The sequence below is a fragment of the Pungitius pungitius genome, chromosome 5 (assembly GCF_949316345.1).
Source record: "Pungitius pungitius chromosome 5, fPunPun2.1, whole genome shotgun sequence".
NCBI classification, from domain to species: domain Eukaryota; kingdom Metazoa; phylum Chordata; class Actinopteri; order Perciformes; family Gasterosteidae; genus Pungitius; species Pungitius pungitius.
Genome location: NC_084904.1, coordinates 16,435,088 through 16,460,745, shown reverse-complemented (window position 1 = coordinate 16,460,745; position 25,658 = coordinate 16,435,088). Strand labels below are relative to the sequence as shown.

Genomic DNA, 25,658 nt, shown 5'->3' with positions numbered 1-25,658 from the left:
GTATATTGAATTTGTGCAATGTGTGTACGTGTGTACGAGACAGACAAAGAGGAAGACAGGTACGGTCCTGTTTTTCTTTTTGTTGCAGTTTTCTATTTTTTGTGACTTGGTGTCAGTTTATTTGAGCAGCACAAAAGCGGCCCTTCCTCGCTGACACGCGTCTGCTAAGAGGTAAGGCAAACATCTGTCTCCTGTCACAAGCTTTCACACGCTTGCTTTTGCCCAACAAGCTCTGATAAGCCACCATCAGTTCAGAGATGATGCTTTGTGGGATCGCAGAGCAATTTTCGAGCACAAGAAATGGACGAATGGGCTGAAATGAGATTGCAAATGAACTTCTAAAGATGTAAGGAGAGGAAGGATCAAATGTTAATTAACTCCACTGTTTTAAGCTCAAAGGCCACTCAGGACTCATCTTGTAATAGGAGCCAGTCCTGCTGAAGAGATCTGTGCAGGCGGTCAGTGGGCCATTACACTCCTGCTGAGTAAATCAAACTACTGTACTCCTCTCGCATGCTCATGGCATCATGATCGCCTCATGAAGAAGGCTCTTGTAATGCTAAAGTCAGGATACAGATTCTTTTAGAATACAGTATATTGTTTAATTAAAAGGGCATGAGAATTGACAGAGTTCACTGGGAGTGAGCATAAATCCTAAATGGGGTACATTTAATAAATAGTTTATTCCTCTTTTCCTCACTGTAGTTGTAAGCAGATATCAGTTAACACAATGGTCAAAGGCATAAATCCTCCTCCTATGGGCATCCATGTAGAAGTGGAGGATAATAAAATAAAACATGAGGATGTGCAATATGTCTCAGGAGAAGGTATAATTGTCCATAAACTCCTAACAATGGTCTTATCAGCATACATGTTCACTACAGTGTGACACACTTATTGCACGTTTAAATAGTATACATTGGGGGAATTAAAGTCAATTGTTACCAATATTTTTGAGAGGCTAAGATCACTGCTGCATTTAGTTGAAAACCAGAATATACAATTAAATGAACCCCAAATAGTCATATTTATTACAAGGCTTTTGGGTTATCAAACTGTTCGTGTGTCTCTTAATCCATGTCTGCCTCTTAAAATCTTTTTAATTGGAAATCATTGGGATTCATGCTTGGCAAATCAGATGTGTTTTGAAATCAGGTGCATAAAGTATTTAGATGATTGAATTAGCCCGATCATGGCGTTTGGTTTAATAAAGTGCGACAAATACATCAGCTGTAAATTGACTGATATCCATAATTGCCTTTTACTTTTTTTTTAAATCATACTGTAAATATCTTTGATCCAGCTGAATAATGAGTAAAATATATCACCACAACTAAGTAGTAATTATTAAGTAAGTCAAAAACAAAGTAGCTGTGGACAGTAATGATGTTTTAAGGGCTTTGTGTGTACATAGACACAATTAAAAATGAAAAATATACTGTACCAGCTTGATAAATCCCTACCAATTTGAGTTAGCAATGGTGTGATTTAATTACAGTTCTACATTTGGACATAAACAATCTTTCTATTGAAATACAGTATAACAATTTATAGCTCACATGTTGTTGCATTGTTCAACAATATGAGAACAATGGACTATAAGCTATAAATCAAACCGTGAATGAATTACATTTTCTATTTAATTTAATATGAACTCTACCTTAATAATACAATAGAGATATTTTCTCTAATTTAATTGGCAATAGCTCTGTGCTTATTGGTAATATCATTCTGGATTTCCATATTTAATGATGCATGCTTTTTATGGTGAATTTTACTGAGAAAATGTCGTCTTTAATGAACCTCAGAAAAAACCTCTAATAGGCATAATCTTAGAAAATGGAACTTCTTTATTTAAAAGGTTCTGGGGCCAATTTTGCTGAGTGCAGTACTTAAAATCCAATAGCTGGAGTCTCGGGGAACCCAATGTATCTATTTGTAATGGAAGAATGAGCAAATAGATTGTAATTGTAAAATGGCAGCACTGGACTTCAAACATCAAATGGCTTCATGATCCCTGTGAGAGGTAATATGCATGCATGTGCACACTTCATTATATTAGAAGACAACAGCCTTAAAACCGCCCTAAAATTGAGCAAACTAGTTTGGGAAGATGCACTAAATGTTAAATTAGTCAAGAGTGAAATGCTGCCAAGCAGAATTCAATAGTTATTCTTTACCAGAACAAAAATAATGCTATCCAAAGTTTCTTTTATGATCAAATGACTAGACTAGACTTTTAATTTGAATTGCTAAAAAGAAAAATCACACTCATATGATTTGAACATGTGTGGCACTGGGGTGTGTATCAGGATAAAGACTTGATTTCCAGAGAAAGGTGTTCGATGAGGTTCTGCACTGGTTGAGTGGACAAATATGCTCCCCCGGGAACCCGCCTGTGCTTTGCGCTTGAATTAAACTCATGGTACGCGGTTACATCTCTTTTTTCTCTTTCCTGTCTATCTACACTGATGTTGGAATCAAAACAAATAGAACACATTTACACACACACACACACACACACATCGAGACGTTTTAAATTAGCTGCACACTGTGAGTTGTGGTATTCTCCGGTTGTAGTGTAAAAACACCGTGTGGTATCTGAACTCAAACACCCTCGCTGAAACACACAAACACAGGACACAGGAGTCCGACGAGGAAGACGTGAAGAACTCTCCTGAGAAAATGAGAATAAATGGTTGTCAATCTCCGTGTAGAATTAGTAGGCAATGATCCATTAAGGCAGCCTTTCCACAACACACACCGAAAAGTCGGAATTAGAAGTGCCTGACATTTCAGTTAATTGCGCTAACATGTCATCTCCACGGTAACTGCGAACCAGGTTAAGCCTTAACCTTCTATTCACCATATGAAGCAAGAGCACCGGCCTTGTGCAGGGCTTCTAAATGCTGGGATCGCTGTGTGCAAATGATGCCTAAATTACTGCACAATATTGGGAGTCAATTTCTAATTGATGAATAATTAGATGTATAAATTAGCCCAATAAAATGAAACATGAAGATACATGAAGATTTGACATGAAAAAAAGGTGACAGCCACAGATAGTAGACAGCAGATGAACAGGTTTAGATGAATTGGCAGGCGGTGAAGGAAAAAAAAAGTGTCGAGCCTCTTCCACTGACTCAACAAAAGATCGCACAACTTGCTGTCATGAAAGCAAAGGGTTTATTCATGTTTGAAATCACACAACTACCACAAGGAAGACTTTTCAGTCCAGGGTGTAGTCTGGTTAGAAAGAAACACTAAACATCTTTAATACATTAGAATCACTGCCACAAATCAGTTGTCATGACTTTTTCCGTTTCAGAATCACATACAATAGAAAAGAGAGAAAACAAGTTTTGAACCTTGTTGAACAGAGCTGGAAATGTACAGTTCTGAATACTGAAACCTTTATGCATTACAATTTTTATAGTGATTTTTTTTCCTCTTTTTTGCGCATGATTTAGTAACAAGATGAGCAACATTCAAAATGTTTTTTTTTTCCTCTTCAATATTTACAACAGTTTTACTGTTTGGTGTTAATTTATCAACAATATTCATCGCACCACTTCGTAAAAGCCACAACAACTCGGCCTCAACCCCCCCCCACCCCTACCCCACCCTCCCAGTTTCATTTTCATGGTATTAATATTGTTATCATTTTCATTTTTTTATTTTTGTCATTTTAAGTTGCAGTACAGCAACAGCATTTTATTAAAAGATTAAAATATACATTAGATTACATAGAGGATGTAGAGTTTACAGTGTTACAGGATGTAATCAAAATAACTATAAAAACATTAAATAAAGGGCAAAAGTAACAATGTAGTTGTGATATTGTTTAGAGGTAGTAAGTGAGCACTCCAAGCTACAAAAATGTATTGTTTTTTTTGTTTGTGAATTTGAAAGAGGTAATAAAGCTGCGTTTTTGATTTGTGGGATGTATAATTACTCTTGAGCTCTATTATGTACAACTTTTCCTGTGTAACGGGCCCTGCTCGCGTGTGCCATGAAGCAATGATATACCGCGGGGGATTTGTTGATAAGCAGTACAAAGAAAATGTTTACATATGTACATACTAAACATCAAATGATAAAATATGGAATGGTGTCATGTTATAGTCAAGCAATCAATTACACTTCTTTATGTTCCGGATTTTGAATAACCATTTTCCTTCTACTAATGTACACGGCTGTAAGGCAAAAATAAATCTTGAAAGTGAACCACAAAGCTGCCATTGAGCTGTCAAAGGCAGCTTTGTCGAGTCGCCGGACGAGATTGCGAGCGCATTACAGTCAAAGAAACAGCTGCTTTAATATGTATTGTACGAACTGAAAAAGAACCCAATTATCAAAATGAGAGTAATAATTAAAGCGGGAATCCAAAAAAAATTAAAAAAAATGGCGGCATTTAAAATGTCAAATTAAACGTGCCATTCAGACGAGCTAATTGTCCTGAAAGTTTAAGAGTGTGTTGTGTTTGTACCCGTGTGTGCTTACCCCTACGACAAACAAATGGTGATTACATCGGACTCATGTTGACAAAAAAAAAAAAAAAGGAAACGCCGAACGATCGGGAAACACTTGATGTTAACGATGGAGGACGTCGTTTGTGTGTGTGTGTGTGTGTGGCATATTTTTTTACTGTACAGGACAAAACCGATCCGTTGTGAAAAGTTCTTGTGTGTCCTCTGCAGTCCGTGAAAAGAGTCCATCCCCAGTTTTTTGAGGCAACGATGCAATTAGTAGCGGATCAATTCGAGGTATCGGAGTGCACACTTCCGGGTCCTTCCGTCGGAGATATTACAGAAGACGGAGTGGTTGCATGTTGCCATCCCCCGTTAGCCTGGGACAAAAAAACAAAACAAAATGGGCTGAGATTACAATCACATTCTCTGCAATATGAGCCTGTATGTAACACAACGCTAACTAGACTGCTGAGTCAGCTCATATCAACACGTTTTACACGTAACGGTGCCACGTGACGGTGGCATCAGCGTCTTGGGAAAAACAAAAATCCGTCCCGTGTCCCGACCAATGGGAGCCGTCCCCGGGAAATCGGTGTCTAAGCAGATTTCGGGCAGCGGCAGACAGCTTGTCGCTACATATTCTCCTGTCAGTCAAGAAGAGGGAGGGCTCGGGCCGTGGCGGGGTGGGGGTGGGTGGGAGGAGGGGGGAGCTGAGTAAAAGTGACAGGGCAGGGCCTCTCCGAGAGAGAGAGAGAGAGAGAGAGAGAGAGAGCGCCAGTCTTCGCCAGGCTGACTTTGCCTTGCTCCAGGCATGACCTAGCCTTTACTGGATGCTTCTACGTCACCACCAACAGAGCTAAAGGTTAGGCTATGCTAAAATATCTCTGTGGAACATTCAAAAAAGGTTTGTTTACTACAAGATTTATAGGAACCTGGCCACAACGCGACTTATTCAAAATATTTTATTCATCGCTATATTTTGTTCTCTTGTCAGGGTTGCTCAGCACCGCCAGTTGCTTTTTTAGCCGGGATCGCGTCGAGCTCTGGGGAGCCAGTGGGCACACGGCTCCACGCCGCATGCAAGTGAGAAACCTTGTGAGAAAGTGAAAAAGGCTTGATCCTGGTAGGAGCTGACATGTCTGAAGAGCTTACAGCAGTGAGGCTTCAGCAAAGCCAACATGACACCAAAAAGCACTGATGTTGGCAACAGACGTCGCTCTTTGTTTACATAAAATGTGTTAATTCTTTTTTAAAATAAATATTTTACTTACATTACATTATTTTTTATTTTAGGTAGGACTGTCTGGCGTCTTGTTTTTAAATGACATTAGAATGTAAATATGCGTGCCTTTTACCCAATGAGTAGGACACTGTAAAGCAAATACGGAGGTTCTGTTATGGTGAGAGAGAGAGAGAGACGAAGAGTGAGTGAGGGAGGGAGAGAGCTGTCTCTCTCTTCTCCTTTTTCTTAATCCTCCCTCATCAACGCCATTAATCGTTACCCCGATGGCCTCAGATTGTGAGCTGCTCTACCGAAAGGAGCCATGCTAAACCTCTTCAAGGGAGCTGGAATTCATGTTTTGGAAAAGGCTACGGGGATCACATGTTCATATTTTAATCATCAAGATGGAAAATACTCTGTTGCATTTGGCTGTTTTGAAATAATTCAAAGTGGGAGAGGGGGGGGGGGCCCCTTTTTTTGTTTATCCCCCCGTTAGATCGAGTCAGACAAAGTATTAAAAGGCGTTTATTAGTAAAGCTTTTGATTCCTCTGTAATGTGTTTTATTAAAAGCATCTTTCATTCACATCAGAGTGATAAGATGCAACGTCTGCTTTTGGGAAATCACATGCCAGGCTATGTCCTGCAGAGCCGCCTTGTGTAGACTTCAATATCATGCACCGTGAATTCATTCCACATCGACGTGTAGCCGCTGAAAGCTTCACTTACAGGTAACCCATGTGGACTGTACATCGTGTTCCGCCCGAGAGGATCATTGTATCCTGCCGTCTGACTGATAACATGGCGCAGGGTATCCACCTGAGGGGGACAGACAAGGGGGAGGGTGGGGGGGACAAGCTGGTCAACTCGGTGTCTCGCAGCCGGTCAGCACTAACTGTAAACATGCTCAGTGAAGCAACAGATACGGACTAGTGTGAAACCACAAGAGGGAAGCCTGAGACGGCACATTTGTAACGCAGGTGATAGATTTTCTAATGAAACAACAACAAACGCATACTGACATTAGTCTATGCAATAATAAACAAAAGCTTACAAATAGGTTGTCATTTACGCCTTTACTTTAAGCATGACTATTTATTCCTATTTGCGTTCTCTCTTTAATGTGTCAGCTGTGCGGCTGCGTTCAACTCACAAAATGGACGACATCCACAAACAAACAATAACAGGACGAGACAGGAAGATAGCAATACAGGAAATACAGGGAAAAGGGGGAAAACACAGCACCGAAAACCCCAAAACATACCCAAGAGTCCAAGTCAAAGCCGAATGCGTTCACAAAATGCTTCACCTAAGGTGTTTTGAATAGAGACCAGGAAATTGCTTATACAGCATTATAGCAATGGGGAGGGAGGGGTGGGGTGGGGCTTATATTTTGGCCACCAAAATATTCAATCCAAAGGGAAAAAGTCAAACACTTTGAGGCTATACAAGACCTCGCTGTGGTAATTTGAACAGCCCCTCGTATGAGCAGCGTGTTTCTTCTTTAATGTGCTACACACTGCCCTGGGGGGGGGGGGGGGGGAGCTCAGTCTACAGGCAAGACAAGGACAGCTCTCTGCACTGGTAGTCAGGGAGCGTCCCCCATCGTTGATCCTACCTGTGACTGTACATTGGCTCCGACTTGTGCCCCTTGGTAAGAATCCCCATTCAGACTCTGCATGCTCAAGAACATGTCCCCAGAGTTTGGGAGGTTAAAAGAACCTGAGGAACCTGGAAAGGGAGGATGTAAGTAGCTGAATACATGAGAAGGCTATAGAGGGGAAAGCACACACACGCACGCACACAACACGCTCGTGTCTGCAACACGCAGACCCGACTCAGGCAGACAAATACACGGAGGAAAGACTCCCGTAAAGCAGGCAACTACGAGGGGGGGGTGAGGAAAAGGAAGGGGAGCAAAGAAACAAACAGAAGAGGACGATATGCAGAAGGACTGAAGAGGATCTTTTTTTTTTTTACACACATTAGCAGGTGACACAAATGAAATGAAAATCACACCACAAGGGAAAGGGGTGAGGGGAGGGGGGGGGGGGCAGTTCTATATGTGGTTGGTTGCTTAAGCTCCCAATTGTTCCACATCACCTACTTCCAATCTAACGCTGGCAGGGAGGTATCACATGGTAAATGACAAGGACAATAAGAAGCTTATGAAAAGACCAGTACCAGTAAACATGTTGGTTAAAAGAGTGTTTTTGCTCTCTGCAGAATCCAGCTGAAACTCTTCATCTTTCATCTGGAATCCTGGGTGCAAGAAAAAGGGACCACTTCGTAAGCTTACCAAAACGCCGACGCAGGTCAACCAAGCCCAAACTCAGCATCACATGACTCATTAAACTGGACTAAACACGCCCGCCTTTTAGGCTTCCTCTTTTCTAATGACTTGTCCAATATTAACTGCATATAATATTATAACTGTAGGGTAAAATGCTCCCAGCAATAGTGTTTATGTTTATTTAGCACAAAAACAATCACCACTACGTACATTACAAATGACAGGAAGTTGACAGAGAGTCAAGGGAAAACAAATCCCACTGGAATCCTTCTGAATTCCTTTCTTTTTTTTTCATTTTGCCAAAAATACATGTGTTCTCGGTTCACAAGTCAGGAACGCTCTCTTTATGCATGAGTTTGCTTGGCATCAACTGTCTTATAGACAGGAGACACTGTGATCCCCGAGCTGGGAGCAGAGCCTGTCACTCTTGCCAGTGTGAATTGAGCACGGAGAGAGTGAGGCAGGTAGGCAGCAGGTTACGGGCTGAGGGCAGATCTTTTTTTTGTTGTTTTGTTTTCTTGTTCCATATGGAGGAGTGCCTACCAGAGTTAGGTGTGGTAGGGGAGTTGGCCTGGCTGTTCTGCACTGCAGCGGCTGCAGCGTGCGCTGCATTTACAGCAGTCTTGGCGGCATACAGGTTGGCTTCTTCCTGAAACTTGCCGATATTTTTCTTGTACCGGATCCTTTTGTTGCCAAACCAGTTGGATACCTGCGTGGTAGAGCAGAAAGAGCAGGAGCAGAGGAGTCAGACGTCAAGCAGCCACGACACCGTGCACTGAGCAGTGTGATTGTTTCAAGATGTCACGTTTGGGTCCATCAAGTACCCAATTCCCAGCCCCTGCAGTAATGTCCACCGGGTACACAAGCTAATTAAGCTATAATCAGGAGCCACTTGTGTCTTCTCATGGATGGGAGCATGACATGCTCTCAGTTCTGTCTCCTGACAAAGCTTAAACACAAGGGGCTCCCATTGCACAGACACCAAAGTAAATGTATCATATACATATTTATATAAATGGCAGCCTATGTTTCTCATATAAGTGATGAGATGATAAAAATCCATTTCTACATAAAATAAATAATACTGAATAGTTCCAGATCAGTGAATCTAGGTGATTGACACCTTATGCAAATACAATAACAATTAGTGAATTTAACTGGTTCAATATCACAGGGCAAAGTAACACAGTGAAGCACGTCAAATTTCATACTAACCGATAAAGTTAAATGTGTATTTCTCTGTTAAATATTTTACTACAATTAGGATTACAGCATACGTACCACTTCATAATCTAATGAACAATCTGCTTTTTAATAACAACTGTCTGGGTGTACGTGAGTGCTTTCATTTAGGTTTTTTTAATGACCAACCTTATAACAGCAAAGAAACGTGTGTGTGTGTGTGTGCACATGCATGGTCAGTGATCCTGGTGGTAACTTCTGTTTGTAATTAGCAAAAACAAGACTTAGGAGGGTGAACACCTGCAGACATGTGAAGCAGTAAACACATGCTATCAGGTCAATCAGTGTTAATTCATGTGTTAAAGAAGAAAAAAAAAAACTTTTACCACAGTGAAATATAACTGCAATGAAGTATCCATAGCTAATGAATGTCTGAAAGTTGGTGTATTCAGATTGAGAACTGTTGCAAATGCTGCTTTTGTTGAATCACTTAGATGCTGAAAAGTTGTCTGAGGGGTGAACCGTACGTGTGAGTGCTGGCTCCGCAATAATAGTGGAATTATAATGACACGATGCTTGTTTTTAATGGTTCTATAAATTAAAGTGTCTTGTCGCTGGGCTGCTGCGCCCCTTTCAGGCCTTGCAGCCCAAGGCTGGACCAGCCAAAGAGCAGCTGCCCCTAATGACGCTTTATTTAATTTTCACCCGTGTGCTTACATTTTAATATCCCCAGCAGCCCGTCAATGCTGTGGTGTAAAAACTGACTGGATTTGCAGGACATCAGATCATTTCTTTCCTGCACGTCTCTGTGCTCTAAATCTTTAATATCTAGGCAATTAAAATTAATGACCATTGAGGCGAGGCCCAATGTTGGCAGGGTTTCTTTGACATCAATTGTTTGATGGGTTTACCTAGAGGTTAAACTAACAAGCAAGGTTTAATTGGAAGCAATGAAAGCCCTGGCCATCATCCTTTTTACTTAACCTGCTTATAGTGGATTGTAGAGCCAAAGACAATGCAATATTCTTGCTCCTTTAGACAGCTCACAAAGTGCCTACAAACACCTCGAAATTGTAAAAAACTGTTTTCTAAAGCTCATCCGTCTGTTTAATTTAACAACATGTTCATGCAAACAGTGTATTAAACATAACTGCTTATATTAAAAAGTCAGATGTTTTTACATGAAACCCTATTTGTACCATTTGGTCTGAAAGTTGACAGTAGTAGTAGTAGTAGACACTAGTTTACTTTATTCCCCAAATACTACAGTTTTTTAATAAAATTAGCTAATTACACAAGTTATGTACAGTTGAAAAATAAACTTCTGTATGTATCTTTACTCCTTCAGTATGAAGTGTGCTGTGACTGGTCTTACAGGCCTGAGACTTCAAAACGTCAAAGCACCGTTCTGAGCTCCAGCACATTTTCATTCCTGCCCACTGAACTCTGGCTTCAGCGGTTCTGGGGTTCAGCTAAATATTGAACAAACTCTAAGGTGTGCAGCACAACCCAATCTACAGAACTAATTCCCTTTTATCTTGTGGCAGGCCATGCATTCAATTGACTCCTGTGTGTGGTGAGAGCCAGGTTGTGAGATTGAATTACCTGACATCAGCAACCTCAAAGGCAGCGATTGTATAATCACCACGCAGGCTCCCCGCAAGAACACGATAGCGCCGCCCTCAGCGCTGCCCACCAGAGAGGCCGTGGTGGAGAATTCAAACTATTTCAGCCTATTTCAGGTCAATGCTCCTCGCAAGTCGATGTAATGCAAAATCTGTCTGTGATCTCAATATATCTGAGATGACAATGCCTGAAGCTTTAAATACAAAAGGTGGTCTCAGCTAGCTGTGATACCATCAATTATACAAGACGCATTAATAATGAATAAGAGCTCAAGTCTTAGCTTTTCTAAATTCACTATGATCTGAAATATTGAAAAGCATCAGTCAGGAGAGAACGTAAGCAATGTAAAAGGAGTCTCTTCACGGCAATCGGCCTTAACTGTTGAAACCATTTCGCACACATTATCTCATGTATGACCTCAGTGAAACCCGGACCCAAACCACAGGTATCCAATCCCATGGCCTCACGCCGAGTGACAGAGGGAATAAGACGGCACCGTGTGATTACGGAGCCACTTGGTTAATTTGAGCACTGCTCTTACTTTCAGGCCTCAATATTAAACAAATCAGACACAATGGGATTTCTTTTCTTTTTCTTTTTTTTTGTTCAAGGTAATCATTGCAGCATTTAGAGATAACTACAACACTGGATGTGAGCTGCAGGGACCTCCTGAGATAAAGAGGCCTGTCTCTCAAGGAAAGGCGTCTGTGCATCACTTGCAATTTAAATGATCCCTGCTGAAACGATGCCGGGGTGTTTTCGTCAGCGATGATGCATGGCGCAAACCTGTGGACTGATATTGGCATACCATTCACGACGGATGGTTTTTTACTTAATGAACTGCTCGCGCAATGAACTGCTCGCGCAATCAACAAAGCCTGTGGGGAAAAAAAGGATTTCGTGGGTGTTTAGAAAATGACTCATCCGAGCCCCCCTCGCCAAGTGGTTCGCGGCTGTGAAAGGCCAGGGCAACGTGAGGGATAACGCACTTACGGCGCACTCGGCTTCACGTCGAGCCGCCGACTTAGTCACTCACTTAAAATGAGCCAAAGCACTAAGAATGAGTCAATAAGAATGTCTGCCGTGGCCTCTGCCGGCCGAGGAGTACGCCGCTAATGGGGCCTGAGATGAGTTCAAGTGAATTTTTAAAAGCCCTCTAATTTCTGCATACACTGATTTGTTCTCATGGGAACGGTGGCCTGTTTTTTTTTCTGTTTTGTGAGGCACTCAAAAAAAAAGAAAAAAACAGAGTGGAGCTCCATCTGTGAGGGTCGGTGGCCATTTCTTTAACCGCTAAAAAGCACACACAGCGATCACGGGGGGGGCAAATAATCTCACCCAGAAATTTGAAAAAGATCTAAAAGGACCACACAATTAGTCGACAAAAATAAATACGGTGGTAAACAATAGCCAAAAAGGAACGTTTTATGTGACACAGTTGTACACACATAATATGGTGAGAACATGGGTGTAGCTTGAAAAAAAATATAAATCAATCAAAAATGCTGTGTTCTTGTGTGACTTGAAAGTAGGATGTATATGCTGCTTATCTACTCTTTAAAAAAAAAGAAAGACGTAAATTCAGTCTTGTAACACTGTTAATCGTGATAACATTAGCATTGATCCAGCAGTGGTAGGAGGGAGGTTCTGTGCAGTGAAAACTATGCTATTACATACATAAACGAAAGAGTTACAAAAAATGAAAACAGTGGATCAGGAGAAGTTATGACATACCTGTGATACTGTGATGGTGCTTCCCACCCCCTGAAGGCAAAAAAGAATGGGCTTTTACAGTATCTGACTCTTCATGACTATACCCAATATACCCCTCAACACACCCTCCCCACACAGAAAAAAACACTGATTATTGTATAGATTCATGTTTCTGTGATATAGTGTCTCATGAGGACAACCATAGAACAACAGAGCATCAAAAGATCTAGATAGTAGTCACAATCATAGCAGAAAAACGGGAGCACAGGATAATAACACTTTGGATGTGGGGGTTAGGTGTGAGAGATATTGCCTTCAGGTTTACCCAACAAGGAGCCTCTACTAGATATAACGTCTTAAATATAACTGAATTCTGCAAGGTCCCTTGAACAGCAAATCTACAAATAAATAGCCGGTATCATCTAGTGTTTTGAAACACCATTTTCTTAACGTAATGGAAAATGTCATTTTTCTTCCCGGCTTACGACCTGAGCAACTGACCAGGCAACAGAGAGAGCACACGCGCTGGATGGGAATGAGAGGGGGGGGGGGGGGGCAAGGCAAATGGCAGGGGACCCCGCGTTGGGAAGAACAGCATAGTGCTTTGATTGAGGCCAAGATGATATAGGCCTCGCCTCCCAGTGGCCCTGCTCTGACTGACTGGGACCGGCCTTGACTGAAGCATCATTAGGCAGCCACAATGTCAAGGTTAGCCAAGGACACTGTGTCTTGGTGGTGTGACCCACGGTAACTATCCCCTCTAGGCTGTAGCCACCCGCCGCCCCCCCTGATTACCAACCAGCTACTGTCAGATGAGCACTACCCACCTGGGAAACTGTGATGCTGCACTTCTTCGCCAGCTCCTCTTTGGCCTCCTCACTCGGATACGGGTTGCTGAGGTGCGAGTAGAAGTATTCGTTCAAGATTTCCGTCGCCTGCTTGCTGAAGTTTCTCCTTTTCCGCCTGAGTGTGGGGAGCAGAGCAAAGAGAAAGGCCGAGCGCGCCCATTAGCAGGACCGGCATTAACCCATCCGTTTGCATTGCACGAGTTGAGCAATCAATCTCACACACATAAACGGTGAAAATAATGAGGGACGGTCACCGAGGGCCCCTCAGGAGCAGACCGTCGCGTCCGGCTCTAAGAGTCTCGTCAGCACACAGAAGTACAGACTCGGACCCAATAAGCCCGACATTCCAAACACACACACACACACACGCGCACAGTCACAACACACGCACAATGTTTAATTTGGTCTGTTGGTCTCCAATCCCCAGTCCAAGCGTGTAATGTGTAGAGTTTAGTGCAGCGGATGGGTGGGCTCTGTGATGGAGCGCAAAGCCCAGTCGGAGTGCATCTCGGTACATTATAGAAATCATGGCATGCACAGTTGAGCATTGTTCCTGAAGTGCCATAGCCCCGGGGATCTCCAGTAGAAACAGGCAAACTAACTAGATCTGGGTCCCCTTTCCCTCCCAAGGGCACTACTTATCATGTTGTTGAGCATTTGCTCATTTTGCCTTGTTTACTGTGCTCCACCAAGGCGGTGGGCAAGCCGATGTGCTTCCACTTGGCTTGTTTGGCCCCAACTTGTGCCGCTCTCTGCACAGCGCCCACACCGCACCGCACTGTGAGTGATTAGAGTGAATCCACAACACCTGCCGATGACCACCCCATTCATTACACATGACTCTGCCCTCTTTTAATTTAGATCCAACTGTTAAACGTGTTTGGGGCCATTATTTTTGTGGAAATGGATAATGCATGGAACGTGGCCATGATTAAAATCATATTCTAGTGATTATCACTAGAATAAGTAAAGGGAAAAACAAGCTTCTGCACCCAGTCCAAAACAATCCCATTATATATCACACAACAACGCCACACAATCCACTGACCTGGCATCAAGGAATCTGGAGCGCAGGATCATGACAGCCTCACAGGTGCTCTGTTTCAGCTGCATCTGGATGGAGCTGAATTTACGGTGGATGATTCCCACCATGCGCTCGATCTCTTTGGGAGAGATGGGCCGCGTGCGAGACTGTTCCCTCAGCAGGTTCATCACATGGGTAGTGAATTCGTTGCATGCCTGCAGAGTGACAGAGAGACACACAAAGTGCAGCAGAGAGCTCTGTAAGTGTCCCAAGTCACAGCGGTGAACTATCAAAAGCTCTTTGATGGATATTCTAAAGTTGTGTACATTTGTCGTGTTGTTGTTGTTTTTTTTTAATAAAAGCTCTTTGTGTCAAAAAGCCTCAACAGAGTGCGGTTGTTGGTATATTACTTCGATGACATAATGGGTGAGGCAGTCTTTGAATATAAATGCATATTTGCCATTTGGCTCGGCCCTAATGGAGAACGAATTCAAACAGCTTTTCGTTAAACCAGTAGTTCATACATGATTAATTAGAATAACTCATTTACGTAGTGCACACTTTAGCTCATTACTCTCAGCAAAATTCGTTAAGTATTTACATTTAGATAATTAAAACCTGGAAACACCCTTAAGAAAGATGCATTTACTCCAGGCGAAGTGTTGTGTGCCCCCGCGTACCCACCTCCTCTCTCCGAGAGCACGGAGTAAATTAGTCTAATTTACCTTACTGGCTTGCTGAGCCATCACTTTTACACCTTCTATTTTGGCCCGTAATGCCTGTGTTTAATGGCAGGCTCAAAGTGCGCGGTCAAGGAGCTGATCATACTTTCATTTAACACAGATGACGAAGGATCTCTATAATCCGCTACAACACAGTGAATGAAACGCTACAAGCCAAGCACATTTCATGCATTCTCCTTGGCAATGCAGGGAATGAGCTGAACTCAATGGGTCTATTTGAATGCCAACCCGAAATGTTGAATAGCTGCGGGGAGTCACGTAGTTATTCAAACCCTTCAAATGGTAAAAAAAAAGACAAGAACAACGTTGATGTTGGTCTCATTTTCTTGGAGGTGGTACATTTGGGAGGCTCTAAGCGAACGTCTCCCCACCTGTTCGTATTTCTCCAGCTCCGTGTGGTAGATCTGTCTGATCTGGGTGAGTTTGGCTCTGTAGTCGGAATGTTCAATGGAGTTGTCGGCCGCCCCTCCGGAGGCCGCGGCCGCGGCTGCGGCGGCGGCAGACCCGCCGCCTTTCTCCGGCCCCGCCACGCCCTCCGCCAGCAGCATGTTGTCCAACCGCATGAGCTGTGGGTCCGGGGGGTCCTCCTCCTGGGCACCACGGATGCTGAGACCTGCGGCGACACACAATCAGGGAAGCGTGGGAATTACTACTGGTGAAACCGACCCAAACAGAGGCGGTTGAGAGCGATATTGAAGCATTCGGCGTGCACAGTCGGCATCGGGTGCGGTGTGGAGTGTGATGCTCTCCCTGCAGGTATGAACTGGGTGCCTGTTATGTGTGCGCTGCGTTCCTGTCGCCCATGTCTTCGCCTGTTCTCTTTTATTTACACACTGCGCTGCACACTGTGTACGGGGAGGCTGACATGACAGCGACATCCATAAACTGACAAATGCTCAATGGCGAAGTGGCACTTCTACGCTGCGGAAGGCTGCTAAACAGAAAACTATACCTCCGGTGAGTGGCTCCGTCTTTGGCACACTGAACACAGGGAACTCAAAAAAAAAAAAGCAAACCTTATTTCGATTTGCTCATACGGTTTGAATCATGTATGATTTAACCTCCTGATTTTGCAATATTCGGTAGAAGTAATAAAAATGTGCTGGTGATGTAGAAATCTACATACGGCAAAATGAGCGCTGGAGCCAATTTTATGTAAAGTGCTCATTCATGAATTCTGTTTTCGCTCTCAGACCTCGCTGCTTATTTCCTCCGTTTTTTCTGTCTCGCCGGTCTGTCAGCAAGTTGTAATCACCCAGCAGATAGCGTACATGCTCACCTTGATGCATTGGCAATGTACCCACAATGCCAGGCTTCACAGAGAACAAACAAAACCCAAAAAAAGGCACCGCGGGTCGGAATTACAACAAAAACAAGCTGAAGCAATCCACTCTAATAAGTGGATACAAATGTGGCTCAATGGGCAGTAAATACTGAGTGGCTACTCGATAGTTATGATTACCAGAGTTGTTTCAATTCAATAATCCCTCCTGCAATTCAAGGATTTTTAACAGCTCATTACGGCTTCATTAAGATATGGCTGGCCAGTGGATTCTAAATAAGGAGATTAGTGGCTCTTTTGTGTCAGCCAGTAGGCGTGCAATCAGAGGAAAAACCTCTCCACACGCGCTGACCGACTGACCCTGCACGCCAGCCACAGGAGAACACGCCGGAAAGAAAAATCCTTCCTTCTAAAACACCTTCTTCAATAAAAACAAATAAGAAAACTAATCATATTTTAGCAACCCCCCTCACAGTGTTTTCGCCTCGGCTGGTGTTTGGTTCGACTGCGGTGCCACCGAAAAATCAAACAAAACAAAAAAAAAACAAAAAAAACTAATTTGCCTCTATTTATGGATCGGCTGGCTTTAAAGTCTTTTCGGTCTAATGGTGTGAGAGGAGTGGATGAATGTGGCCATTTGTGTTGGAGACATTGAGATGCTGGACGAGGCTCCATCAGGCTTGCAGAGCCAAGCCATCCATGTGGACAATATGCCGCTGGTCCACTAACCCTCATCCGCATCACAGTGCATCTGCGCAACTCCAGCCAAAGCTCTCATTCTGGACAGGCTCGACTGTTTCCATTCCAGTTTGTGCAGCATGAAAACAAAATGACACATGATTTGAATGTTGACTGACCAGGTGGCGAGTTGCATCTCTCAACGTGCTCTAATAGCTGGTGGTTCCTCTGACTCCACCAGAGTACTAATATTTTCCTAATTCAGTATTTCCTCCCACTCTCTGATTCAGAGGAAGCTCAGCAGGCTGCACTCTCCTTTTGTGCTGCGCGTGCTGGTAAGTAGGTAGGCATGTTTTTCGTGTCAGGTATATTAAATATAACTCTGGGACACGGCGTACATTTCCACACCAAACCCAGGTGTCACTTTCACTCCAGTCACTCCATATCCAGGGGAAATGCAGCTGAGGGAATTTACAGGGCTTTTCAGCAAGATGGGCATAAATCACCGGTTTCATTCTAAATAATCACGGGCCATAAAGAGCTACTAGTCTCTTACCATATATTACCTCAAAGTTCCCGTGTGCAATAATGCGGCCATTCACGGGAGAGGAAAACAGAGCGAGACCTAAGAAAGTGACACGTAATCCTGTTGGTCCACTGACATGCCGAGTGGCCGTGACATTTTTATCATACATGTCCATTTCTATTTGGGAAATCAGCGGGATAAAAATGATTACTGTGCTGCCCTGAGCAGCAGGAGTCCACTTGGGTGTATTTGAGCCAGAGCAGCTCCAGCTGACCATTCCTAACTCCCATGTTGGGAGGGATGATGTGTCTTAAGCAAACATAGCCTACAGAAGAAAAAAGATCATTTAAAAAACAGGTGCAATGTATCGCACTGTGCACCCTAGTTTAATGGGTTGAAGATTGTGGATTTAATGTCTAAGCTTGGCACCGTCACGCGACATCCACAAAACAGTCTCAAGCGAGATAGTATCTTTAATTTGCTGTGTGGTTGACAAATCTGTACTGTAACTCGCAAAGCCACAGTCACATTCTAGCACTGCAATGCAGCTTGCCTTCTCAAATCTTTATCCTGTTTTTGTCTGATGATATGGGTATTAAAACAAGTTTGGGCACCAGAGTTTTAGCTCTAATCCACCTCCACAGTCAAAGTGGGATTAATCTCGTGCAAGTGCAGAGAGAAAGCGCGGGAGTCGTGTCACCTTGGTAAAGCCTGCGAGCAATTGGAACTTAAGAATGAAAAATCTATATGTGGTCTGGTTATTTCGCACAACTCTCATGATGCCGGCTCACTTAATTACCAGAACGGATCTAATGATGTAAAAGAAAGGAGGAGGAAAAAAAATAAATGGAAATGGTTGTAATAATGCAACATGTCCTTAATCTGCCTCATTTGTCATTCAACAATACAGGTGGAGTAGCTGGGGAATAAGCACTTGCCTATATGATTGTTCCTCATTTCTCCTCTGTGGCTGAGACAAAAGGCGGCACTGTGATTAATCCATCCCTATCAGTCAAGGGTGGTTCTTCTTTTCATTTCTTACAGATTTCACCCTCCGTATCGGATACGAGGAAGTAACAAATTTGACAGATAAAGACAATGCAGCTCCTTTCTCTCATACACTCTCCCCTGTTCTCGGTTTATAATCATTTCCGGTTCTGGGCTGTTGTCTCGTACATCATTCCCTGCTTGAAGCCCTGACAGTGATCTGAGCACTGCCTCGGGGCGCTCTCCTTTCCTCCCACCTCTTTCCCCCCCCTGTGCCCTCTTTTATTCTGTGAGCTTAGCTGACCTTTGGCCCGCTGCTTGTTTACTCTCATCACTGAAGTGTGAGCGGGAGAGCCATAAAGGCAGAGCCCTGCTGGGTTAATGTGGCCTGCTGAAGAGAGAGGGGCTCTGGCTCTGGGCTCCTCCACCTCATGCAATGCACTCAGATGCCAGACCGTACGCTGCAAGAGCAGCGCTTCTTGCAGATAAAGATTTGTTTGTTTTTGAGACGCAAAAATGTCGTCCTGTTCATTACATGTAACCCTGACCCGGTGCAGCCCCTCTCCCACCCGGTGCCTCCAGTGAACGGCTGCGGCCCCGTATCAACACCCCGCTCATCTAATTGCATTGATCCGCAAATGTCTCCCAAAGCTAACTAATCGAAACAGAATTTATTTTATGTCAATATTTGCAAAGGTCATCTCCCTTAAAGTGGCAGAGTAGGCGCTGCGAGCAGAGAGGTGGGTCCGGAGGAGGGGGCCGCGGCATCTACCCGGTTACCGAGGCCCGGCCAAGGTGAGGTTCAACTGTGGACCCAAGGCTTTTAATCCAGCGTGTTATTAAAACCCCGCTGCCAGAGCAACACACTGGAGACTACACAGGGCTCACAGTATCCATTTCACAGAGAGGCCAGTGTCACTACAGCCGCGCTGCACATCTCCCTTGACTTCATATCATCTCCTTTTGTCGTGGCGCCTGGATCAGTGACTTTCAGCTCCAGAAGCGGGGGGGCGCTCGGTCAAATTACCATTGAAAATCTTTTGTTCTGACAAATGAAACATAAGGATCCTCTTTCATTGATGTTCTTAAGAGTCTTTTTTTTTTTAGTCGCTTGGCCTACATCCACATGGCACAAAGAATCTGAGAGAATGCCTGAGGGCTCTCACTAGCATGTACAGTAATTAACATGCCATTAACACATTAATACACATTAACTATTCCCAATGTTAACGGCAGAGTAATTAGCATACCTGATGCCGCACTGTGGGGGGAAGCCAAAGCGCATTTGCCACTCTGGGTTTCACTTTCTTTGTCGAGTGGCTTGAAAAGAATTGTCCGAGAGGACGGCTCATCCGGCTTCCACATAAGCATCGGCCGCAGACGCGAGGCCCGGAAACACAGAGCGTCTGGTGATTAAGCCCAGAGTGAAAAAGGAGGCAGGGAACGAGGCCCTGAACTGGGGAAACCCCTGTCTGGAATGATGATGCATTTCCTCCCTGCGTGGTGAGTGATAAGCTAATCAGCCGCGCTGACAGGGAAGCGTTTGAGGCCCCCCCCCCCCTGGTGCTGGGTCAAGACTTCGCCCAATCCGGACCCCAGCGGCACGCGCACTGAGCGGACAACGCTGCAAGGTGTCTTTGGTCGGAAAAAGAAGAAGATCTCTTTCAGGTTGAGGTAGCCTGTTGTCCCTCGTCGATAATGGTGAGCCCACCCACCACCTTCACCAACTCCGCCTCCACGAGAGGAGGCTGTCACAGTAGGGGGTGGGGAGGGCGGGGGGGGGGTTTGCCACCCGCGACTAAAAGACACGCAGGGACGGGGGTTGGGGAAAAAAAAAAAGACATCCCTAAAAACAAACATCTTGAAGACATTTTGCCAAGCAGACCAAAATTAATCACTGTCCCACGGTGGCACTGACATTTGTGGGAAGCGACACACAACATGACAGAATAGAGGGGGGGGGGGGGGGGGGGGGGTGTAAGGAGTGAGGGAGGGCACGCTGGGTAAACTAGAGCGACTGTCACTCGCTGCGCGCACATGTATGTGTGTGTGTGTGTGTGTGTTTCATACGTGGACGTGCTTTGTTTCCCGCCCTCCACGACTCGATGTGGGCAAACGGCCAAGTGGTGCAGTGATGGCTGACCAGGCCTGGCGGTGGCGGCACGCACGCAGCGGTAGGGGAGGCCCGGCCAAGTGAGTGGACGGGACCTCCGCTACAGATCAGCACGCTGACTGACCCTATAGGACACATACGGCATGGGGCACCAACATAGGGCCCGCATGGTTCGCATGGCCTGTTAGTCACAGAATGAGCCGCAATCACCGAGACACCCGCGCGCTATTGAGCCGGACGTCTCCGATGAACATGGAGGGAAAAAAATGCTCACTAGGAGAGTTTTAATATATTTAATATCTGAGCTCTGTCCAACTTTCACCGTCTCAGACAGTTATTGTGTTTCAATTTGTCATTTTATCCCCTATTGTGATAACGTGTTGTGCTTATTTCTTTTTCTTCAGTTTAATTTTATATTTAGCTGCTAGCCTCAATTTGCTGCAAAGGTAGGCTGATTTGTTATTCAGACCCCAAGCAAATAATGCAAATGTGGCACTGAAAGCCACTTATGAAATACCCAAAGGCAACTAATCACTCCTCCTCTCGTTCCAGCCTTTCTGCAGCCTCCTAATTAGAAGATGGAGATTGCATGAAACCAGGTCACACAGCAGGTCTTGTACACACCGATAACCAGGCACAACTTCACCCAGACACCAAGGCCAGCATGCATTATTTTTAAAGGCTAGGAGGTAAAAAAGAAAAAAAAAATCCCTTTTCACGTTATTAATTCCATATATTTCACTGTATGCTCCCAAAGAAAGGATTAGGCTCGAAGCATTTTGTGTGCGTGTGAAGGCTTCATACTCACATAAACAAAGAAAAGGCATTGGTAGCATACAGCCAACCATGATCTACTGCCAGAGAGATTATTCTTTGCAGTGGCATTTCTTCAAGAGAGTTGACAGTCCATCATTTAGATTTCGCAGTGTATCCACAAAAAGGCTGCACTGCCTGAAGCGGAAGGAGCTGCTCTTTACTTCAGTGTCTTTTATAGACGAGAATCCAGCTCCAAATTGTAAAGCCGGGATTCTTTGCTAGCACTGCTAGCGTGTAAGGAATTCCGCTACGAGGCGAACCGAGGTTACGCTTGAACGAGGCTGAGCTTTGACGTGCAGATTCTCGGAGCGTCTCTCGCTGAAGCTCACGAAAACACATCCACCTCCAGTGTCTTCGAGCTGATTCCGCAAGCATCCCCGGCCTGATGTTGCAGGTTACTGCTACGTCTGCAGAGCGCAGTGCAAGGAATGGCTGTGCAGATCAGGTCCGGGCCAAACAACAGCTTGTGACAGAAGCAGGCCAAAGAGGATGTTGAGACACGCAGAGACTTAGCAGGCAGCCGGCCCGCCATCCACTCTTTTTCAGCTCCCCTTATACTCAACACATCACTTCGGATCCATCGCAAGTGTATCTAAACAAAACAAAACAACTAGAGTCTCTTATTACCATAAGAAAGGAGAGAAATAACTGGGAGGTTTCGAAGCAAATGAATGATTGCTGAAAGAAAGTAATTTCCCCCAGTTTCCTTGCTGTAGAACTTTTTTTTCTTGTGGTTGTTGTTAGGTGCAATACCCCGCGAACAACGTAGCAAAAAGAAGGTTATTTGGTGCTAATTATTCCCAGCATGTACTTTACACACCATTTAATGAGTTAGACTGGAGGCGGGGCTATAAGCTGTGACTAGCTCACCCAGTTATCCAAGATGAACCGTGCAATCTCCCTCACGTCACCCCTGTCATGTGTACCAAGTCCCCCTCCGCATCCAATTCCCTGCTAGGGCTTCACTGGAGCAGAGACGAGGCGCCGCTGAAGCAACAAAACAGCTCCCGTAGCGTCTCTGCACACCGGCAGGGGAGGAGAGGGAAGTAAAGGGGGGGAGGGGGAACTCACTCTCATAATTACAATAATTAACAGTTGCAGATTTAATTGGAAGGGAAGGCATTAACAGGAGGAACATTGCGGCGGCGCGTGCAGAGGGAACCTCTGCTGCAAGGAGCTTTTGTCTTCTCGGGTTCCTAATGGTGCCTCGGCTGCGGCTGGCGAGCGCTGACACGACGCAACGCAGCCGAGCTGAGGGTTCAGACGGTGGGGCTTGTCAGGCCTCAGACTGGAGGCACATAATTAGGTGCCAGGTTAATGAGAGCACGGGCTCTTGATGGCATTTGGTTACTGTATGTGGGCAATTAATGACTTTGTTTGTGTATTTATTGCCCACTTGAGTGGAAAACATAATACATTATTCACCTCAGGCCGGTTTGTGTGGAATTTGATGGAGTGTCAGTGAAAGAAATCAACTCCATTGTTTAGTTGAGACAACGGCGTGCACGATGTGAAGTGGGCGAAATGAAATGTTATTTTAGTCATGGCTTTGGCTCTGTGTGACCTTTTCAGAGTGTATTGCCTCATGTCATGCACACATTGGTCACAAAAACTCCCCGGAACAGAGAGAGCGAACTCGGTGGTCTTAAGTGTTAATTCAGCGTATCACATTTCGTGATGTATTTGTAAAATTCCATGCCCCCCCCCCCCCCCAGAAAAGCCCTGCTTTCATTCTAGAGGATTTATTGGCAGTGGATCTTTGCACATCCTCTTCTTCAGTCCAACCACTCGCCGCCTCCTATTTTGGAGTTAGTTGTGCTCTTGCCTGTGGTGGCCAATTAGAGTGCTATAAGATAAATGGGCACCAACAACTTTGATGTCCATCTTTTTAATAAGCTTTGGTTAAGATGACATCTGTGTGAAAGAGTTCAATATCTTCACAGTGGGATAGAAAAGAGGTTTATTCTAAAATGAAATATCATCTAAATGCTGCTGGAGGTTTAGGCTGGGTGGGGGGATCATGGTGTTGGCTGCGACTCTGGTGCTGGCATTCATTATCTTCCTCTGCAGTCGTGAAGATTAGTCAGCGAAAGAGGATTTTTAGAGCCTCCTGAAATCTATGCTTTTCCACAACTGGATCATCTTCTGCATAAACATATATATATTTTAAGCAGTATTGAAATGTACATGCTAGCTTTTTATACACTCTGAAAATATAGAGAGAATGCAAACACTTGCACTACCAGAGATGATTCAATGTTGGGAATATAGAGCACTAATGGAAGAAAAGTACTGTGTAACAATATCTAAAATGGTGGGGTAATAAAATGGTGCATTAGTGTGTATGAATGCCGGAGAGAAAGGGAGGTGGAAAGGGAGCATTTATCTAACCAGGCCTGTGGACGTGCTTCTTTATCCGTGTGTGTAACTCAGTCAGGAATAATGTAAATGTCTGGAGAGTCTTAAGACTGAGCAGGCCTGTATAAAATCACCCTGTTTCAGGCTAGTAAAACAAGTCAATAAATACAGCGGTGAAGCCCGCTGCTGTCTGCCGCACTCTCCTGAATGAAAGCAGAGGTGAACTGCTTATTTTCAGCCTGGCACCAGAGGTTGACAGCAGCATAATGGGCGCTCATACATTCTGACTATCACTCGTCACGAGCTATATCTGTCAACATTACGCTCACGTGCACTTTTGATGTAAAACAAGCCTTCTCTGGGGAGGAGTATTTACGACCGGTTGTGGTCAGCCGCGAAAAAAAAAAAAAAAACGTCGCCGCTTCCCGCGGCAGCGAGTGACCACATCGGGCACCTTTTTTGTCTTTCTTGTCGTGTCTGTCCCGACAGAAAAGGAACACTGATCCTGCTGCGTGAGAGCGCTCCAAATGGGAAGCCAATGACTCGCCATTACGTAAGCAAACACGTTGCCGGGATCACTGCTACCTGATTACAGCAGGGAAAGTGCACCTGTGGTTCTGCTTCTTTCTTCCCATACTGTGTCAACACTTTCCAAAAGGCAAATATTTCAGAGACGAACCTCGCCGGCGCTTTAATCCACGTGGTACATTCTGTCGTTACACTCCCAGGGATGGCAATGACTACACAGAGGTCACACCAGAGCAGGCGTCAATCCTTTATTAAATTACCTAGCTATCTATCTTTTTGTCCGTCACCACGCTGATATGAGGGTTATCTTTTTCATTTATGTTGCGGATTTTCGAGGGATTATGCATTAAAGATTAAGGGTGTGTACGCCTAACACCTCAGCACAATAAAATGCGGTATCTCAGAAAGCCCGTGGCCGATGTGTTGCAAAAGGCAAAAGGAGGTTCCACAAAACAAATCTTCAGCAGCCAGAAGCAGACGGGGTTTATTCTCCTCAGACATTACAAGCTGTGACTACACAGAGTGTTTCAACCCTAAAATACTGCGGTAAGCAATACAAATCCCTCGGACAAAATGAAATGTATTAAACATGTGGATTTTATAAATCTCCCGTTCGTCGGTGTGGGTCAGAGGTATATTCTCTGTAGAGCTCAGCAGGCACTCCCCCCGCCCCCCCCCCCCCAGCATTGTGTGCTCAGAGTGATTTCAAAATAAATGTCAGCAAAAAGCTGCAGGTGTATGGCAAACGGAAGATCCTCACAGTAAAACGGTTCAAATCACTTACCCCTGCTACTCTGCTCGCGGTATTACAGCAGCGTGAGGGTTTAAAAGGTCCGCTGTGGAATAGTGAACTAGGATCTACATTGTAACGCTCAAAAGTGGCTCACAGTTCTCTTCAGTGCAGATAGTGTCAAAAAATAAAATTAAAAAAAAGTCATCCGATCCCGAGCACAACACAACGGCCAACTGGGATGCCTTTAACCTTGAGTAGCACACCAAAGGTAGAGGCAGCCGGGGGCTATGGGGGGGAGGGAGGGGGGGGAACCGGCTACCAGAACTCCCGGTGGCGTGCAGTTCCACAGTGGGGGGCCCAACATGGCCAGATTGCCCGAGAAGCCGCCAGAGGTGGTGCTACAGAGTTAGCAGAAAGAGCCGATCACTCATCTGCTGCGACATTTATTTAAGTTGCTCCGTTGTCTATTTGTTTTTGCTCTCCGCACCGATTCTGTTGCGGTGACCTGGCGCCGGG

General features: G+C 44.6%; 1 protein-coding gene across 9 annotated transcripts in view; it reads right to left on the bottom strand.

Moving 5' to 3' along the window:
- Window positions 1–3,167: 3,167 nt before the first annotated feature.
- The window catches only part of pbx3b (pre-B-cell leukemia homeobox 3b), a 54,206-nt gene continuing 31,715 nt past the window's right edge, over window positions 3,168–25,658 (bottom strand). For 2 of the 9 annotated variants that reach the window (XM_062562429.1, XM_062562430.1), the window contains exons 3-11: window positions 15,493–15,734; window positions 14,403–14,593; window positions 13,334–13,469; window positions 12,528–12,557; window positions 8,529–8,694; window positions 7,877–7,954; window positions 7,311–7,423; window positions 6,422–6,511; window positions 3,168–4,849 (exon numbers count right to left, since the gene is read on the bottom strand). In XM_062562429.1, coding sequence (XP_062418413.1) covers window positions 4,757–4,849; window positions 6,422–6,511; window positions 7,311–7,423; window positions 7,877–7,954; window positions 8,529–8,694; window positions 12,528–12,557; window positions 13,334–13,469; window positions 14,403–14,593; window positions 15,493–15,734 — 1,139 coding nt within the window. In that variant the 3' untranslated portion in view covers window positions 3,168–4,756. Of the gene's footprint in view, window positions 4,850–6,180; window positions 6,191–6,420; window positions 6,512–7,310; window positions 7,424–7,876; window positions 7,955–8,528; window positions 8,695–12,527; window positions 12,558–13,333; window positions 13,470–14,402; window positions 14,594–15,492; window positions 15,735–25,658 lie in introns of those variants that run through there. The other 7 variants (XM_037482542.2, XM_037482543.2, XM_062562431.1 and 4 more) reach the window with 5 other exon arrangements.